This window comes from Limulus polyphemus, unplaced genomic scaffold, assembly GCF_000517525.1.
Source record: "Limulus polyphemus unplaced genomic scaffold, Limulus_polyphemus-2.1.2 Scaffold684, whole genome shotgun sequence".
Classification (NCBI taxonomy): Eukaryota; Metazoa; Arthropoda; class Merostomata; order Xiphosura; family Limulidae; genus Limulus; species Limulus polyphemus.
Genome location: NW_013666294.1, coordinates 357,070 through 378,745, shown reverse-complemented (window position 1 = coordinate 378,745; position 21,676 = coordinate 357,070). Strand labels below are relative to the sequence as shown.

The 21,676-nt window shown below is 33.8% G+C and overlaps 1 protein-coding gene across 2 annotated transcripts in view; it reads left to right on the top strand.

Moving 5' to 3' along the window:
* Nucleotides 1-3,733: 3,733 nt before the first annotated feature.
* The window catches only part of LOC106459943 (zinc finger CCCH domain-containing protein 14-like), a 45,456-nt gene continuing 27,513 nt past the window's right edge, over nucleotides 3,734-21,676 (top strand). For both annotated transcript variants that reach the window (XM_022386520.1, XM_013919612.2), the window contains exons 1-4: nucleotides 3,734-3,847; nucleotides 9,141-9,183; nucleotides 10,044-10,158; nucleotides 12,379-12,419. In XM_022386520.1, coding sequence (XP_022242228.1) covers nucleotides 3,809-3,847; nucleotides 9,141-9,183; nucleotides 10,044-10,158; nucleotides 12,379-12,419 — 238 coding nt within the window. In that variant the 5' untranslated portion in view covers nucleotides 3,734-3,808. The remainder of the gene's footprint in view (nucleotides 3,848-9,140; nucleotides 9,184-10,043; nucleotides 10,159-12,378; nucleotides 12,420-21,676) is intronic.

The window sequence follows — 21,676 nt, the reverse complement described above, 5'->3', positions numbered from 1 at the left end:
GTTATTTTTGGTGTAATAATAAAGATTGTTGCTAGTTTTCTTGAAAATTAGTCTAATATATTTGTTCAACGCACTAAAGAACTTAGTTAAATTGTCAATCACAGTTATTTCATTAATTTCCTACTCATTCCTGCTGTGAAAGCGTCCTATCACATATTAATGGGAAATAAGTTTTACCTGAGAATCCCACATAGTCAAAGAAAGGAAACATTTTCCATATAATTTAATTTGGCAGGACTTTTTTACTAAATAATCCAAAAAGACAAACCAAAAATCGAAACCATTAAATATTATTAGTATTTATTATTTATTTATATCTTAAGAACTTAACTAGTTATGTGTAAAAATGAAAGGCAGAAATATCATCAAGTTATAACACTAAAACATACAACTTGAGGCTAGATATGCCACTAGATATTGGTATCATAGGGATAGAACATACTACTAGGGAAAGTATCAACTGCTAATGTAACAGACAAACAGAATGGTTCTGCAGCAAAACCATTCCGTACCAACTAGATTGGGCCCCATAATAGTAGACTGCCTTCCTGTGTGTTAAAACGTATGTTGTAATTTCCTTGAATATGCAAGCAGTATTTCCTGGAGTCCTAAATGTATAGGACCGTATTGATATATTTGATGCATGAAATGAATTGTTTTCGTTCTGAAAGCATGCTGCAATTGCTCAAACACTAATCTGTCTGTGTGTATATGTTGTGTCAGTGGTACTCAATAATTATGTGCTTTCAACTATTCAGCTACCAGATCGAATTAGTCATGAACACGGAACTGAAGTGTTGCTCATTTGCGCATAAGTGAGTTTCTTGTCACATATCTGTTAGAGTTGAAGTGGAGTGTCCACTGACCCTATGAAGACTGTAATGGTCAATGACTGGCCCCTACCTTCTAATAAAGCAGAATACATTAGGCCCCTTTGAAAGTGCAATATAACTGTATTATTCTTTTCTTTTTTGTGTGCAAAGTTTGCTTGTTTTTGTCAAAACCTCCTTATCCATGACCTACATTTTTATGGACCCTTTTGGTTACCTGTTGTATGTCAGTGTAGCTGAATATCATTCAGTGCAAAGTATAGTATATATATATATATATATATATATCCCCCTTCATCTGACCTTTTAAAATATATAAGTATCATTTCTTAGACGAATTACCATAATCTTTATTAATCTATATTTTTGATAACTATGAATCTTCCTATCAGGAGTGATCCCATATTTGAATAATTTATTTCTTACCCAAATTTCAAGCAGCTCACAAGTGAGTGCAATGCAGACTTATCAACAGTACTGCTGATTTGATTTGGTATTTACAATCTGGATAACACCTTATGTGGCACGTGGAGTTAACGCCCAAGTCAGAAACTTCAATGTTTAGGGATAGTTATTCTTAATTTAGAGCTGATTTTAAGGGTAAGAGGAATCAGTTGATGCCACGCGTTGACTCATTGCCTACATGGCTACTCTTAACCAAATGATTCTATTGACTCTCATGGTTATAACATCCTCACAGCTGAAGCTGTAGTGCTTGTATAGCAGTATATTGCAGTTCGAATCTTTGACCTTCTGACCTGCAGCCTGGCATACTGACCATTAAATCGCGCCTCGACCCCAGATTTGATAGACTCTCAATTCTTTAAGATGAGCCCCCCCCCCCCAGTTGCACAGGCGGTATGTCTGAAGACTTACAATGCTAGAAACCAGCTTTCGATACCAGTGGTGGGCAGAGCACAGATGGCATTGTGTAGGTTTTTGCTTAACTTCAAACCCAACAACAATTCTTTAAAATATATTTAATTTATATTATATAAATTGGTATAATGTAATACATCTAACCCTAAGGTAACCAACAAGCATTTTGATAATCTATGCCTGGTGAAGCAAATCTGAATGATAATTTAAAAGATACTACCATAACATAGTTGAAAATTAATAATTCCTAGTATATAGTGTTGAATACATTATATTAAAAATATTTTAAATGGAAAATTCAGCAAGTCACGTGACAAACACAGTCGACAACAAATTGTGAAGAAATTGTATATCATAACTATATTTTGACATTGTTTGGCTTTACATAGGTATCTTGAAAACCGATAGTTAATGAGAAGGGCATGTAACAGCCCTTTCTGATGCAAAATATCAATACACTCAGATCAGAGATTTAGAATTTCCAAATGAAGATATCCCTTGTACTTAATGACATTGGGAAACAAAGGAATATGGATCCACGCACAAGCACGAATGTCACTGGTAAAAGCGGTCCTAAGCAAAAGTATGCAATATAGTCATAAATATCTTAGTCTGGAAAAGTGGCACAGGTCACGTGTACACCATTAGCTTCCACAACATACACGTTAAACAGTTACATTCTTCAAGCAACTGAGTATGAAACGGGTATTTATGCTCTTCCCATGAAGACATCTAATAAGCTTGTTGGATACAGCTCCTATGAATTTCTGTGCAATCAGACTGTTGGAACGGGCACTGGGAAACCTTGTTCCTGTAGACTAAATGAATTATGGAAAGTTGCAGTGGGAATAGCATGCTTTTAACATGGGAGACCTTTTAATAGAGATTTTAACATCGGAACGTTTGCTAACGTGGGCATTTCTTAAGTTGTGTGGTCGTCAAAAAAGAGCATGACCAGATGTGGCGACATAACTGTAATAGTGTGGCGATGTTCCAGAATCGTTTAAAACCTATTTAAACACATCCAACCTCTATAGCTTGTGCCTTGTAATCAGCGTTACTTGACAATTAAAGAAATTTTTAGCAAAGCTCCATCCTACTGCGTTTCGTGATAATGCACTTCTATTTAGGATTTAAACTCATCATGTTGTAATGTATGGTAAACCAGAGTCAACCTTCGAGAAATAGCACAGATTCACTTAAAAACAAAAGATTTTATCAAGATACCAATAATGGAGTAATATTAAGTTTCTGAATAAATAAGTCGTGATAGTAAATGGGATAAATAGTCTGGACACAAAAAGAAATACAGAATAAACACTCTTTATGCAACAGATGAAAAACACAAACACGGTGTATGTGTTTTCTTGCTTTTATGGATCAACCAACTGTCGCTTTCATTAAATGTTCTTTATAAGTTGCTTCTCCTTATAGATCCTGTTTCAGACTTTAAATTCGACGTTTCTTAATTTGCAAGAAATGTTGCGTTTACCCAAAGCGACTAGCGCTTTCCACGCGATTATTCATTCTCATTCAGAACATAGGTGACGCAGTAGCCTCTATATATCACCTAAACGACCACTGATAGACACCGCTGTCGACCTTGCACAATATGCGGATGTAGCGATATTTCCCACTTCCTGGGCAAAAGAGGTATTATCCATTGAGAATAAAGACAGATAGAGCGAAATTAACAGCTTTCTTGACCAAATGTTAGGTGAAACTTGCACATATACCGAACAACAATAAATTCAGAACAAATACTATAATATTACAAGGTGACAGAAATAGATGGTATATTCGTATACTACAATATATAATATCATTAAAAAATCTTCTTAATTAAGTGGAAATTTTTAGTTTTTTATTATGGTTTTCTGAGTAGCGTTATACTTAATTGAATTTTAAAACACAGCAGTTTTAAACTAAAATCATTATATGCTTTGCATTGATATGTTAAATAGTTTTATATATTTTTCAAAGTTATTTATATTAATACCAATGAAGAAGCTCTAAACTTCGAGATGGCAGTTGCAACTACGTTTTAAGTGAATACAATAAACTGTTATTAATAATAATATCTGAATTATTACTCTAATATGGAAGGTATTGGAAGTGAAGTAACTCAGAAAATCAGGGTAAGTTTGTTTTATTGCAACTATAGATTTATGTGCGTTATGAGAAATTAGTGAAATTTCATGTAAACTATTTTGGTTTTATATGGACAACGATATGCTATTTCAATTCAATAGTTGATGTTGCACATTCATTCACACTTGACTCGAGAAAAGAAAACTTAAAAATTTAAGCCTACAATTTCTTCTTTAGGAAATAATCGATTCTCCTCTTAAACTTTCCAATTAATTCAAGTCATTCTGTAATACTTCAGCATTCTCAGTGCAGTTAGAATAGAAATACGTAAGAGTTTTATGTCATCAGCTAACTTCACTAAAGTATTTTAATATAATTTAGAAACTATGAAAGTGCTTGAGCCTTTCCCATTTCTTATTTACATGAATGGTTTTGATAGGACATAATTAGTAAACTTGGTAATTTCATTAAACTCTTTAGTATTTCTAACTGTGTTGAAATTGTTGAGGTACAACAGAATGACTGATCAATTGGTTAGTTGGACAGATAGTTTTCAAAACTGTTGTCAACAAACTTTACTAATTATGCCCCTTATGAATATATATATATACCATTAATGATAAATAAGAAGCACTGATCCCTGAGGTACTTCTCTAGTAATAATCATCCAACTGGACTGCAGTAATAAAAACCTTTCACTTTCTCACATTTCACCACCCTATAGTTCAGTTAACTAGTCTTTCCCAAACCCATACTGATGTGATTTTCTTAGCTAATCCTTTGTGTAGTTCCTAATCAAAAGCTTTTCAAAAATCGAGTTATTCTCATGTCCACAACTTTTCCTCATTCAGATAAGTAACATCCTTGTAAAAAGATAACATATTAGTAATGCAATATTTCCTTTTTTTAAATTCATGTCAACTTTATAATATCACATTTCACTAAATGAATTTGTAAAGCTTATTTTATCAGACACATTTTTTTTCCCACTATAGAAGTGAAGCTATCTAGTATATAATTTCTAGGACAACTGTTATCACACACTTTAAACAAAGGAGTAACATAAGCAACTGTCCAGTCTTCAGTACATGTCCACTAAAAATGAAAGATACTCACATACTGTATCTGGCTGTTCACCTTTACTTTCTTTGGTTCATGGGAATCTTTTCTAAGCTTTCTAATAGTCGTCCTCCTCTTCTGGCTTGGAACCTCTGTTTAGTTCTCAGGGCTTATGTTATGTGCCATCCATTTAAACCTTTGGCTATCTGTTCCTGTACAATCATTCTCTTAACTATCTGTTCATGGGCTCATTCAAATTGACCAACCCTGTATCTGTGAAGCTATACATAATTATGTTTAATGTGATTCTGAATTTGCTATATGTATCTTCATAAATCTGGCAAGCTTTTAGTAAATATTAGAAGTCTGTTTTACATACAAATCCATTTTGTTGTTAATGTATTTTTCCTAAAGGTGTCTTTGAATTTCCAAAGCCTTTTAGTTTCCTGAGTCAGTCTGAGGCAAAAATGATTTTCTTGCTAAGAATAAAGATACTTCATTTCATCTTACAGTTTTCATGTTTAATTTGCATAACCTCTAGAGCTTGTACATGAATATCAAAATTTTTTTGGTTAAAACTTTGTTTTATCTCTTATTTTCTTGATCCTAACAATAACTGTAACAAAATCATCAATGTAAAGTCAAACAGAAAGTTGAAAAATATGAAATATAATGAATAATACTATTGTTTTCTTCTGTATTGACTTAAGTATTGATCAGAAAGTTCCAAATTATGTATATTAACATTTTCAACTGCTGATATTTTCACATCAGCTTCCTATTAATTTTGTAATTTTATTGTTGTACTTTGTACCTACTGGAGAAGTAATCCTCTCATCAAAAGCAACTAATCACAGCAGGAGCCCAGTATCTGTTTCCTCCAGAGCTAATATAAACAGCACTTAATTGTGAGACCCTGAAGTTTATTGATATTTCTGAATTCAATCATGGGCTGAGGTTGCCTGTCATCAATCCTTACTTTCATACCTTGTTTCTACACTATCGCCAACCCTACCTCCAATTTTGTACCTTGTTTTAGTCCCTGGTTCCCCATCTTTTTGTTCCCAACTTCCTCTTCTAACCAGTGTAAGAAACATTGCACTTGTTGGTGACATTTCCATTGTGTCAAGTCCCATTGGTGCCCAGCTGTTATAGTTTGAGCTCCTGTGGTCACACTTTATTGTCCACACAAGTACTTTCTACTTTTTACCCATAGATTTTCTCTCCCATTCCCTTCTCCTTCCTGCCCTCATCATGTTTTCTTCGTCCTTCCATTCCCATCTATGTCAACTGTCTTTTAGAGGCTGTGTTCATCACCACTTCCATTTATTCCTCTCTCCATGGGAACCGCTTATCCCTTTTTGTAGGACCAGAGGTATGCCTCCTGGGATTATTTGACCTCAATGGTCTTTCTGTCATTTTCTCCATTCTAGTATTTGTATGGATGGCTGGATTGATACAATATCACTCACTATGTTCCATTACCTCCACCCACACCAGTAATACACTGTCTCCAGTAACAATCATTTCCAGCACCACAAATTCCTCCTCCCTTTTTTCAAGTGGAGCAAGTGAGACCCTTACCACTTACCAGTTCCTAGCTGCTAGGGTGGGTACCACTGAGAACCCTCACTATTTGGGACCTAACAGCTGGGGGGTTAAACAAGAGGTTTCAATCAGTGGGCTGTTGATGGCACTGCCAGTCAGTGTAGCATAGGTCACCCCTCATGTACTTATACCAATGACATGCCAGAATCACTTTATACAACACTGCAATCTGCATCTGTTTAGTAGAATTGAGGAGAGCACATTACAAGACTGTGTTCTCCTCATGCAGCTTGTGATTGTTCAGTAGTCAAGGTGAGCACACAATATACACATGCACTCTTCTTCTGCAGTCATCTCCTGTTCAATTGAGATGAGAATTTACTAACAATTGTTGTCCTCCTCCCACAGTCAGTGTTGGTCCAATAAGTCTGACAGTAAAGTTCAGGTGAGCACTAGGTATGATCTAAATATACCCCAACCATGCCACACATATTGGCTCTCAGACCTCTTGTGTGCAAGTATTTGAACAGCCATATTCTTATTCTGCTCATCCCAGTAACACATGGGGCTTGTTTCCCTCTTCCTCCCTTCCAGTCTGGATGAAGAGTGTACCCTGAAAGATATGAGATGCAATCTGTCATGAGTGTGCCACTATGGAGTTCCGGCCATTGGGTGGCACACTCCATGGATTTCCTTCAAGCACTTTCTGAAGGGAGCTCATCTAGGTAACTTCCACACTGGACTCTTTACCATATCAGTGTGGGATTCTAGCTTTCTGTGTGACGAGGTATGTATTGCATTGGAGGTTAACATTTTCCTTGCCTGAAAATGTATTTCTGGTAGTTACTCACCCCCTCACACACTTCCCATCCTTCCTCCCCCACGACCAGTGCAACTTAGTATTCCTTGCCTTATCACAGAATGAAGATCATGAATACAAAATCATAGAGGAAGCTACTGCTCAGGGAGGGCTTTTGCTGCATAACATCATTATGCAGTAGTATAATTCAAGAGAAATTGAACGAATTTAGGTGGAAGTTGCCTGAAGGCTAGTGGCTTGCAAATCTCTAAGGCAGACACATGGGGAAGATATCTTTCTTTGTGAGGTGAGAATTTATTGGAAATACATCTTCAGGTAAGGAAAATGTTAACTTCAGATAAATACTCACCTCTCCCCAAAAACACCCACTCTTCATCTTCACTTCTGATGTGATGTGTCTCTGTCTTGTCAGCAATGAGCTGTTGACATACACGAATAACACAATGTATTCAAGGAGGGTACTGTGCATGGAAATGTGTCACCTTGCTAATGGTGAAGGCTTATAGTCTCATGCTGGTTGCATCATAGACTGTCACAGTACACATTATTATGTGTAGGGATGGGAGTTTCATTCAAAGGCTTGCTGCCAAAACATGTTAAGCAGTGGTGCAATATATTAGTTATCTGTTCGTATGAAGAGGTAAACATGTATGTGAAACATGTTTTTGGATAAGGAAAATGTTGATATTTCCTCTTGCAACATATTACATTCTGTGAAGCCATCAGTGGTACTTGTGAGTGAATGAACGAGTGGATAGCATACACACTAAAAAAAGGCCCAACTTTAGCGGGAAGGCAAGGTAGAAGACTACCTGAGATGACAAAATCATGAAAACTTTTATATTAATTTTACTGTTAGAAGAATCAACTATCTCATGCTAACTTTACATCCTCTACTATTTTTTTACTGACCTGGAAACTGTGTTCATAAACACAAGCTCTGTAATATAATCAACTTAAACATAAAACAAGCTTCTTTTAGATTCAAGAAAGGATACCTTAAAGATGTACTTTACGCCTTTGCAGCTATACAAAATGAGGCAAATGAAGTTCTTCTAAATCTAAATAGTTCAAAGTTTACTAGAATTTACCACAATTCATTTATGTGATGTTATATATACTTTTATTGATACTAGTTATGTAGGGTTTCTACTTGAGGAAGCATTTTAAAATCTTGTCTATTACAGCAAAATACCTAAAGCTGGACCTGAGCATATATCTTTAAATTTTAGAAGAAAAAAAGCAGCTATGCCTAACAGGCTTTAAATTAAATTCATATGATGTAGTAAACAATGTACCAAGTTAAATATTTTATCTACATTAGAATAATAGTTATAAACGTTCTTGTATTTTTGTGCTTGATGCATTTTTTGACCCATTTTTTGAAACAAGTAAATGTTGGCCTTTACGTTTTTTTAATCTCTGGGCAAATTTGAGTTCTACATACAAGACTGTGTGTAGTTTTTAATATCTCTAATTATTAGAAATTATAATGAGCATGTTACAGCTACAACATCTAACAACTAAAATAAGTCTAGGAAATTATTCTGGTTATTTCAGTTTTAAAAACTATTTACTTTAACATAACAAGAACCAATGTGACAGTTTATAATTTAGAATTATAAACCAGTTTTATTTTGTTCTTGTGTATGTAAAAGTGTAATTTATTTTTCTGCATATATATGCAGTGTAAAAGTAACATATAATAATAACTACAAAAAAGTATCAGAACAAGATTATTCATACTGACATTTGTTTTTTGTTTATGGAAAATGTATAATAACAATAACTCAAATAGCCTTGTGTTAATGTTCACAAAAAGAGGTACAAAAGTGTGATAGGTTTTAACCAATTTGTTTTAAGTTTATTGTGTAAGTTGGTCCTTTTTTTATGATGTGCTTTCTTTTTTACAGTCTGCGATCAAAGCAAAGTTAGTGGAACTGGGAGCATATGTAGGTAAGTTTTATGAATTATATTTTTGGTTTCGTAAGTGATACTTTCATATGGTTTAAACCATATTCATTATACTTACACACGTGAATCTATGAAAACTGAAAAAGCTAGATTGTAAAGTATCATCGGACATTAAGATAATAGTGGTAAACAAAAAGTAAAATTTTGTTTTATCATGGTGTTACTGATGAAAAAATTGGACAAAATTGAAAAAATTATATTATAAGAAGATGAGCAAGTGGGTTCTCTTAAGAAAATTTGTAAAGTCAAATAAAATTACATGTTTTTGTTCTCTTTTCTCACTACAAATTTAGCATACTGTATGTCGTGTCCTCGTGGCTTAATGAGCCAGCACATGCACTTACAGTGATAATTCAAAAGTTAAAAATAAAAAATTCTGTGACATGGCAAGAAATTAAATACACCTTGAAAACAACAAGACTCAACTGCTAATTAGTTAGAAATATTTCATAAACTTATCCTTGTTACTTTACTGGTAACACTAAGATGACAAAGGAGAAAAAAAAAGTGTTAAAATCCTGTTTGTTTGTTTTTTGTCAGTTTTATATTTAAATTTGTTATGGTAGTGAAAAATATTTATAAGACTCCTGACATGAAGAAAATCTATTAGGTGTATTTAAGCAATTACTGAAGTTAAATTTTAACTGAACACACAAAAGCTAGATATATATATATATATATATATACACATGAAAACATGCTGTAATAAGTATGTTCTTCACTCTTCTACATTTACATGCATACTTTGGTTCTTGAAATATTTTGTCATCAACTGGTGAAATTAAAAGTAAGTGGTAAGTCTGTACTGTATTTTTACATGAAAGTAAAATTTAACATTTCAGATGATGAGCTTCCAGACTATATTATGGTTATGGTCGCTAATAAGAAAACCAAATCTCAGATGACAGAAGATCTGTCTTTATTCTTGGGAACAAACACAGAAAGTTTTACTTCATGGTAAGGTGGTGATTCTGTAACAATTAATATTGTTTGAAAAAGTATCTTACATATATTTTCTTAAATCTTAAAAATTTTAATACACATCTATTTTTATTTAATAATATACAATAATGCAGATACAGTACATCAGTTTAAAGAAATGTATGTATGTTCTTAATTAACTAAATGCAAAACCACTAATGAATGGCATTTAGATTTATCAGTCTAGCAAAGAGTAGAGTCAAATCACTTTTAAAATTTTTTCAAACCAAAATTTCTGTTCTTGAGGGTGACTTAAAATCATAATGGTGTAGTTCAACAGTTATTAAACACAGTTTGTTTTCAGCAGGCCTAAGCAACTAAAGAGCTTAGAATAAAACATAATGTTACAAGAATCCTTTAAATGAAATTATTTTTTTTATTATAACTATGTAACTTAGGAAGCTATTAATATAAAGTCTTTTAATTGTAATAACTGAGAAAGAAAGAATACAAAATATGCTTTAAGTAACAGATGTATTAATTTATGTGATACATACTTCTGTAGGTTATATTATTAAAAAAAACATATTCAAATATATGTTTTTGGTTTTCCAAATAATCATTTCAGAAATATGCCAATAAAATTTTTAGATTTTTTTTTTCATATTTGCCAGAATTTTTCTCAAGTATAGAGTGAGTGCTATCTATTGTGTTTTTGCATAATGACATAGTTAGAAATTGTTAAAAATATATTCAAACATCACAACCACCTTGGCCTCCGCTGGTTTCATTGAATCTTTTCTGTTCCATATATATGGATTTCAAGCATGTCATTCATGCAAGGCTTTGTACCATATGGTGGATAATCTGGGGTGAACAACACCAGTAATCAGACAGAGGAAGTTGTCCTGACAAAGCTCAACACTCTTTTGACTTGTCACGTTCTCCTCTAAGGGAAATTGCTCCATGAAACTCCTTTTACGTTTCTTTACCTTTTACTTTTTTTTTGGTTCCACTATGAAATTCAGCAACAGCGTCATTTTGGGCATGTTTTTTTTACAGTATCTTTTTGACACTGGACAGTACCATATTTTTTTGTGTGTTTTCCTGCCAATTTAGTTCTAGTTAATATTTTAACAATATACCAAAACATTATATTTATTGCCCTTTTGATTTTCTACATTTTTAATTACTTTTATATTATTGTTGTTTGAATAAAAAAAAATTATACACCCTGACTGCTTTCTACTAACAACCCACCCCCTCTAACATTGACTTTAGATAGCATATGTGTTATGTACATATGGAAATCAGTAAGCTCTCATTATTTTTATAAACAAGCTTTTGCTTAAGCAACTCTTTGTGTTATGTGTATATATTTAATTCAATGTAAGTTATTGAATTCCAGTAACTATTTAGTGTAAAATAAAACGCATTGTTTACAAAATACTGGAGAACCTGCAGATTTTAATTGTAATTTATTCTGGCATTTTCCAAAGCTTGATTTGTACTTCTTACTTAACATTTATGACCCACACACACAATTTTGAATATTATTTAATTAGTTTCAGATTTAAGAGTAGATAATGTAATTATTATGAGTCGTGAGATCTAAACATTTTTAATAAAAGAAAATGTCTCGAAAATCTAAATTGAATTCAAAATTTCATTATCATCACAATATTGTAAAAAACAATATCAAGAAAAAAGTTTACAATGCAGAATTTCTTCCAACTGGATTTTATATGGTAAGCTATCTCAGTTGCTGAATTTTTACAGAACATGTTGTATATATAGTAGTTGATTAAATGTTTCTTCTTTTATATGTATTACAGTTATACTTGTAATACATTATCTCAGTCTAAAAAATTGAGCTGATTAACAAGAAAACAAGAGACTTTATGATAATGATGGGGGGTTGTTGTGTTAAAAACGTATTTATTTAACTATATTCTTTTATGTTTCAAAATTTTAGATTTCAGTTTTTACAATCACAAAACAAGTTAGTTTAAAAATGAAAATAACTTTTAATGAATCCATAAAAATGTGTTTCTTAACAGATTTATTATTTTAATATGTGAAATCAAACATTTTTAATGCCTATATACAAAATTTGCCTTTTATATATTAGCTTTGAATGCTCTTAACCTTTATTTTAACTTCAGAGAAAAAAGAAAGATGACATCACCCTTGAGCTGTAATAAACAATGTTGTGGTTCTTAACATCAAGTTGAATGTTATTTTATTGTCCCATAGGCTTCATGGAGTGTTGGAACACCTACAGAAAGTGACATTTGGTAAGAAAAAAAAAACGTTTTTATTTATAAACTAATTATTCAATCTTGGATTCAAAGCTGAGACTCATGAGGCCAAAGTAGAGGACAGAAACCTTCCAAGTTTAGGCCAGTTTCAAAGCCAGATTTTCCAGGCCTAGGAGAGACCTTTGATTTTTTCAGTCATGTTGTTGTTGGATTTTTTTAGCACAAAAACTACATAGTGTCTGGGCTCTGTCTTCTGCAGTGAATGGAACCCCAGATTTTAGCATTGTACATCCAGATGTTTAGTGCTGACCCACCAGGAAAGTTGATCCATGAATATGTTTTTTATATGAAGAGAGATTAAACAAAAATGTGTACTAATTAAATCCAGATGTAGTCCCCTTAGTCATAGGACACTAATATGTAGGGGGAAGAGACATGGAATCTTATAAAGTCCTGCTGAAAGTATGCATAACTTGAATTAACTACAATACAAATGGTGCAGTATGCTAGTTACAGTTTAAAAAAATATTGTATGTATTTAAGGTACAAACACTACATAAGGTAGACACCATGGTTTTTTCTTCCTAACCCTGCCATTTTTGTTTTTCACAATGAAGAAAGTGATCATAGACACTTTTCATAAAATAATATCATTACTTTTAACTTTATTAAATACTTCAAATATAATAACTGTGGAAAAGGGGGGGCATTATGAAATGAAAAAGACACACAATTTTACCAACCCTTTTTATATATCTTTTAACACATTCCACATAAAACTTACGATTGCATTCCAACAGAAATAAAAATAAAATGTTAGTCACTATCAGCCATTTCCTTTGCAAGTTGGGTAGAGTTGCAAAACTAGTAAATTCACAGAATTTAGAGACACTAACGTCCTGAGAACTAGTTCTTATTTTGCCCCTTTTGAATATCTGATTGTTATTGTAGTGTTAACTTAAACTAAAATTATAACAATACACTAATTCTGATGTTATTTTAATATATTTTTTTCAGGATGAAAAAAGCTCCAATTACAATGTGTACACATTTTTTATTTGAATAAGAGTCGCATAAATGCTGCAAGTGATCAATAACAGTTTAAGAAATTATAGAAATACATTAGAAAAAACATAGTTTAAAACAAAAATCACTTAATTTGAGTGCATACAACAGTTCAGTTTCTGACTTTACTGCTTAAAAGTTAAAGTACAGATCTCAACACAGGTGCCTGATTTTAACGGGGGACATAAAGGGACCCGAAAAAGTTGAGTGAGACATGACCTCTCCCCTCTTATTCATTCATTTGTTTGCTTGAGTATGGAAGTTAATAATTCTTGGGTCAGTGGCTGAAGGATTCATGACTTTAACCCTTTCACAACAGGTAGGTCAAAGAGTGCATATCACATTCTATTACAGAGTTACATACACAATTTAATTAAACTAATTTATTGTCAATGTATACAAATAAACTAGGCATCAATACATAGTTAATAAACCAAATTCATAGTGTATAAGTTTTAAATTCTTAAGGTTATGAACAAATATTTTAAAAAATCCTCCATCTCCCCTAGTATGAGAATTGTGACATTTGCTCTTTAGGTCTTCTCTAATTTATTTACCATCTAGTCTACGCTGCTATTTCACAATTTTGCAGTTTGTGAAAATTTCATATAGGTTTTTGCCAGTGTATATTTTTTTTTCACTAATTTAATGTCTGAACATCACTAAAAGTAAGTTTGGCTTTTCTTTTCTTTTCTGTGGTCATCTTAAGGCATTTTTAGGAAAAATGCCTTATGTAAGCATTAATTTTTCTGATTTGATATAAATTTCATAATGCTATAACTCTAACATTGTATCCTAGCAGTGTAGACCATAATGCCCCATACATAACAATCTAATAGCCAATCCTGCTGAATATAAGGGTAACATTCTTGTTATATCACATTTTGTCTTAAATGATGTGCCCATGGTTATTCTCGACTGCTAAACAAAGGGTCAAGGGTTCAAAACCAGCCATATGTGAAAGGTTTTTTATCTACTACATGTAGTTTGGCAAATTGGTGAAATTGAATTTTATTTACAAAAAACAAAGAAATTGAACTTTCCAGTCTTTTAATAATCAAAAACCACAAACAATAGTAATATAAAATTTAGTTATTGATTTCCAGAGTTATATTATCATTGTCATCAGGCTCAGAATCATTACTGCCTCTGTACGTATTTTTACAGTTATCGGAATCATATCTGCAAAGTTCTGTACAGGACATATCATTTCCTCTACATGAAAATTGCCCACTGCACTGGCTCTTCATGTATCCACATCTTACCAACAGTAGAACAAAATTAGAAGTAAAAGATATCTGGTAAGTATTGGCATGAGTTATTCTGAAAATTCTTGTGACCTTCCAAGATCTGATGGTGAGAGGGTTTCCAGGCATAGGATGAGTGCTACACTGAAAGTGGGCTGTATGTGCATGTTCATGAATAGCTCTTTGAGTTGGAGGTAAATTTTCTGTGCCTTGATGTGTGTTAAGCCCTCAGAAGTAATGCCAATGGAGTGTAGATGCTTGGCTGAAAGATGCATTTTTCAGGCACAGTAAATGGGAGACAAACTCTTCAAAACCCTTTAGTACATCAGGAGAAGGTTCTTTCCCAGACCCAAGTCCATTAAGTGCGTGAATCACATCATCTCTGCATTTCAAAGGCATTCGACCAAGCAGTCTTGCTCTTGCCAAATATGTGTCCATTTGTGTCACAAACACTTATTGTCCACAAGATTCTCACCAAGTGCATGATATGTGGGTCATAAAGAGACAGGCCAACAATTTGCTCCAGAACCCATAATGATGAGTGTTTGATCACTCAGTGCTGGCATTGCTGACAGTGCAAGGACCAACACATCTGTGTCTGGAGAATAGGTGTGAACATTCTTTCCAGTTTTGTACAGTTCTGAAGTATACAATATTAGCATTTTAACTGCTTATTCTTGTGATCTTTCATCAGCACACCCACTTCTCAATCACCTGCTGGGCCAAGTAGAGTGTGTAAAGGTCTTTTGTCTTGGTGATGTTCAGAAATTTGTTGTAATCTCTGTTACATGTGTTGTTGTCAATTTTATACTCTGGCATGTGTGTTGATGTTCCTCCAGTATGACATTGTCTTGTGTGCTATTTAAGCAATTTCACATTGTACTTATCAAACACAACATATGGATTGGCATACTGTTAACTTTTGCTGTCTATGGCACAAACAAAATCTTGAGCCAGAACACTGCAGTTTTTTATATGGTCCATAAACATAGTCATTTCAAATGAAGGACAGCCATAGCATCAAATAGAATTGATGTATCACCAGTGACCACAATCAGTTTATCAGTGGACTATCTGTTTCCTCTTCTGTTTCTATCTGTTCTTCCAGCAGATGAATAAGTTGTGCTTTGCCATTATACAGATGTCGTCATCCATCCATTGACATTAACATATGGTTAATGGGAGAGAATTTGTATTTTCTGATTACTTCTTTCAGGTTGATGTCACTGGATGATCAAGTTATTAGAAGCAAATGCACTATAAATGTTTTTGATGCCTTGATCACAACTTTCTCTGCTTCTATTTTGGTTTTAATGACTTTTTTTTCTTTCATTCCATCCAAGAGCTTTCAACTTTGTCATTTTGTCCCACACGTTTTGCTCACCACAGAGTCTCTGTACCACAAAATCCTTGTAAGCAGATTCACCTAGATTTGCAGTGCTAAGTATATCCTCTTGCACATTTTTTTTGGTATGATTACTTTCTTTATGAGATGTACTAACATCATCTCTGTGCCATCGTTCACCTCTCCAACCTTGAATGGATTGGATTTGGACAGGACATCTTTCAGCTTTTGTACTTGTTGTTCCTGTTGTGCAACTTTTACACAAGATAGATCATGGTGCTGATTTCTAGAAGAGTGTTTCATGCCAAGAATATGTTCTGTCTTGGTAAACAATCGTGTTAACTCTGAAGTACTTAGACAATATTTCAATAAAACCTCTGGACTAGTGGTTATACCATAAACACCACCATTGCATGTATGAGCTTTATTAATATGCTTCTGAGCCTGAACAACACTGATAGCTGTAAATGCTGTGGCATTTGTTTGGACTGTAAATCCTCCACTTTTGAACTCCTGACAAATGACTGGATGTTTTTGCTGCAAGCTGTATATTTGTGCAATACATTTTGGGATATGCATCTTTTAGTTAAATCAGTTGTATGGAAAAAAAAACCAGACACACATCTCCTCAAGCAAAGCAAGATGCAAGTCCCATATGCATTGACCTGTGCTCCAATTGAATTGTTGCAGGTTAATGACTTTCTGCATGCACATCCTGGCCCACTTTTATATGGGATATTTGATGTTTTTGGAATCAAATGTCTCTATGAGTTTGTGGAGATCATATTAGGTAATCATGGATATAAGTTTATCCTGTGCTGCTCCAACATCAGCCTGAGTTTTGCAGACATTGGCAAGTTATTAAGTGCATCCTTCAGTTTGCTATAGACACTTGGGTCATCTTCAAAGAAAGCATCAAACCATAGATCTGAAAGGGCTTGCAGTATCACTTGATGGCACTGTATAGCACAATTGTAATGCAGGTTATTGACAACTGTGTTACTCATGTTTGCTTCAACCCATGATTCATTGAGGCCACTGTCTTGCACAGTTTTCCCAAGGCATCATAAAGCATACAGAACATTGTAAAATTGACCTGGTGATTCAATCCATTTGTCTTTGTAGAGATCTGGCTATAAATAAGCCAGTTTGAGGACTCTTTCTATAGGTCCATGTCAAGCCATTCACACACTGTTTGTCTTCCTTCAGCTACTCTAATTCTGAGGTTCAATTGATGAAGACCCGTAAGTGAAGTAACTAATGCTGCAATGAAGTTCATACCCTTATCACTTTTTGATTTATTGTCTGTGAGAGCTGTCAATGTTCTCCTTCTTGTCTGTTTTTGCCCTTCTGTTTTATGCATGACCTATAATGTGAAATATCTTGACAAGACATCTTTATCGTCAAGTAATTCACTGTAGTTGACTTTCCATACTTCGTTTTCACTCTCCTTTACAATATTTGCAATCTGTTCACTACTACTTGCATTCCTACACATGAAGTTTTTCAGAGCTGTACTTCTGATAAAAGAAACATAATTCCTTATTAAATTTAGGAATCTGAGACCATGTTATCTCGCATGCTGGTGCATTGATGTCTGACAGAGTAAGATGTGCCCCATCACTACATGTAATTGTGCTACTGGCAGATGGATGACCATTTGTCTTAATTAATTGAGATGAATCACCTTTCAATATTGCTTTCTGGCTTTGCGAATGTTGGTTTGATTTCTACAATCCACATAGCATTTTGAATACCACATATCATTGTGTTCCTTCAGATGACATGGTTGAAGTCCTTGAAGACATTCTAATATTAAAACGAATTCTTGTTCACTGAGTGTGGCTCTTTCCTTAACACATTCAAGAAACTGTTCATAGCCGGATTAATTTGGTTTTGGATGTTGTTGCATTTCTGTTAATTGTCTGGCATTTGATGCACAGCTTAACATCTGTCTCTCCTTTCTTCTGCTTCTCTGGCTGGCTTTCAAATGGTTCTGTTTCCATATTCTGGAAAAAATAATAATAAAAATTGTAGTATGTTTTTAAAATTTATGAAAATAATAAATAAAATAATACAAATTAGCATAAAATTTATATAACAAATAATACTTTATATAACAAGGGGTAATATACATTAATTTGACAACTATAACATCACATTTTATCATTTTAAGTGACTCTATAATGACCCAAAATAACCAATTATTAATGGTTTAGCCTAAAAAATTCAAAATGGTTGCCATTAATCCAAGATGGCATCCGAAAGCAACAAGCTTAGCTGAATTTTTTGAAGGCTTTTATTGCATAGTTCAAAAGCCAGAAAGATTATGTAGTTATTGGAGATTGCTTTTTACATGTTATTAGTTTGTGTTCTTAGATACATTATTTAATTGAATAAAAAATTACTTAGTGTAATAGTACCATTAGTATAAAAAGGTAGGCTTTAAGTTTTATCAACAGTCAAAAACAAAAATAAGAAGACCCAGGTAAGTACTATATTTCTTGTTTTTCATGTGTATTATTTATTTATTATTATAAAAGTAACTAAAATGTAAAAATTAGAAACTTATATTAGCAGCTAATACATTATGTAATTCGATACAGTAATGTGAGCGGTACGTTTACTGAGTGGCTTACAACTTGAGTGGTGGAATTATTAGTTAGATACAGTTCAAAAGGCAATAAAATAATAAAGTATAAATAGATGTATTCAGTTACAAGCTTTAAGCTATTTAGGATAAACAGTTGTGTTTTTTCTGTTACATTTATCTCTTGGTTGATAAACATTTGGTTGCATTTTTTTCACTATAATGTAATTAATTAACTTTTATGGACAACTTTTTAAATTTGTGTTTGCATTTTTCACTATAACAAAAATTTATGTAAAAGTTGTTATAAAATTTTGCCTGTTACAAATCAATTTTTCACTATTACAAAATTCAAATAGCTAAAGAGCTATTTTTCTCTGTTATAATATTAAAATACCTTTAGCTGCTAAGCTATTTTTCATTACTACATAATTCAAATTCAGTAGAGTGCTATGGGTAAAATTTCAAACAGCGTGCCATTCCCTCATTGAGCCACATCACAGAATATTCTGCTGTAAGATCCTTCTACACCAACATCTCGTGCAGCATCAGTCAGCCTTTGTTACTTGTCTTGTGTCTAATGTTGTGAAGTGAACTGTGTGTTTTTTTTTATCAGCTGTAATCTACCTCAACCCTCAAGATGTCTGGCAAGAGACCTTACTCAAGCTCAATGCTGGATATGAAATGAACATAATAAAATGTAATGAAAAGGTGAGGAAACTCACTGTCATCACTTTAGGAAGAGTTTTTGTGATGGAACATATGGAGAGTATGCTGAAAATTTGGTTAGAAAACCAGAACCAATGGAACATTCCTGTCTCCTTCTCACTGATCCAAGAGAAAGCCAAGACTTCAAGCAACATAAGGGCAGTAAAGTACCACCCAAAGTTGCTGCTGATGTGTGCAAGACCAGCCATGGCTGGTTGGAATGTTTCAAGAAACATTGTAACCTGCAAAATGTCAAGCTGATGGAGGGAGGCAGCTAGTTTAGATACTGTGGCAGCAGAAAATTTCCCAGAGATGTTGAAGAGGATAATCAGGGAAGGTGGCTACTCCAGCAAGCAAATTTTCCACATGGACAAGACCAGGCTCTGCTGGAAGAAGATACCATCATGCATCTTACTCACAAGGGACGAGAAGACTGCCCTGGGTTTCAAGGCAGCCAAAGTCTGCTTAACTTTTCTCTTTGGAGGCAGTGCAGAGGGGACTTCAAGTTTAAGCCTCTCTTAGTCTACCAGTTTGAGAACCCAAGGGCTACCCTAAGTCTAATCTTCCCATGGTGTGGTGGTCCAACTGTAGAGCTTGGATGACGGGAGCCCTCTTCCTTGACTACATTGTGTCTTATGTCTCCTCTACCATCATGGATTATTGTGTAAGAAACAACCTGTCTAACAAATTCACGCTGTTCCTCAATATTGTCACTTTTCATCTGGAAAACATCAAGGATGTTGCTGACAACATCAAGGTAGTGTTTTAACCACCCAAAATTACTTCCCTAATTCAACCAAGGGCATTATCGGGACCTTCAAGGCTTACTACCTGCAGTGCACCATGGGCATATTATCAGGGAGATGGATGGCAAGGACAGACCAACTATCCTTAATGTATGGAATGCGTTCTGACATCAAACATGCCACTGACAACATCAGTGCTTTGTGGGCTGAAATAACACAGTCGGCAATGCCCTACACATCCAGAAGGAGATTGTTGGTTTAGCAAATGAGTTAGGGTTCAGTGAAGTGGACCAGGATAATGTAGTGAAGTTGCCTGCATGTCATAGCAAGAAACTAACAAATGAGGACCTACTAGAACTCAAAAAAGAAAAGACTGCTGAAGAAGATTCTAGGATCACATCACCACTACCACTAAAACAGCTGACCACATCAAAGAAGCCATGTCTGTATTCAAGGACAACAACCCGAACACAGAGCAAGTTCAAAATGTGGCTGCATGATGGAAGATACCATATGCTGTTATAAGAAGCTGTATCGAGAGAAGAAAAAGAAAGCAATGCAGACATCTCTTGATATGTTCTTCAAACCTCAACCTTCAGCCACCTTCAGCAATACTCATCCTCTTCACCTCCCTCACCAGATATTGAAAAACTCATGCCATTACTTAATGATCCCTCACCATCTCCGTCCAAAGATTGACAGTAATCGCCATAGCCTCTCCCTCCTCCCATCATCTCGACAAGCAAAGCAACATCTACTTCTTGGAGAGTACACTATATTACATTTTTGTATTTTATTGATGAAAATGTCTTTTTATTTCAGGTTTTTCACGTTATAGTGGAAGAAAATGTTATGTTAGTGTGGCAAAAATTTGGGTCAGGAATGCAACCCCTTATTTTTTACTTTTAAAATAATGGGAAAAGCATTTTAAATTAGCTTTTTATTGGTTATATGTTTCTTTCTCCAAGAATGTATCTCTTTTGTAAATTGAGGGATATCTATACAATTTCCAATCATTCTAGAAAGAAAAAAGGGTAACTTAGATTTATTTCCTAATTTTTTGTGATGGTTTACGAGGTCAGTCAAATTGACCAGCCCTGTATAGAGCTACGGTGGAGAAAATAACATATACAATGTAAAGTTTTTCTGAAAAAGTGATATTCATTTGGAGGTTTTAGAGATTATGCAACTTAAATTTGAAAATTTTCAGATGGAGAAAATTATTTTAGTTCTTAACATGAAAAATCACTTTGCACTTGAAACAGTCAACACACTGACTCAAGATATTTGCAGACAAATTTTTATTAAAAACACTTAATTGAAACTTCTGATTTTTGTCTACAAAGACTTGTAGTGTTTACTGAAAGCTTGCCAAATTTCATGAACATACATTAAGTACTTTCAGAGTTATAGTATATATATATGTATGTATATATATATATATATATACCACCATTGTTACGTGGTGGTTACAGGGTCATAGTAAAATACATGAGCCCATTTTGAAAAGGTTAAATATTTAAGGAGAAATTATTACTAGGAATTGTGTACGAGGTAAAAATTGATTTGATAAAGAAAGATAGTTTTTATTG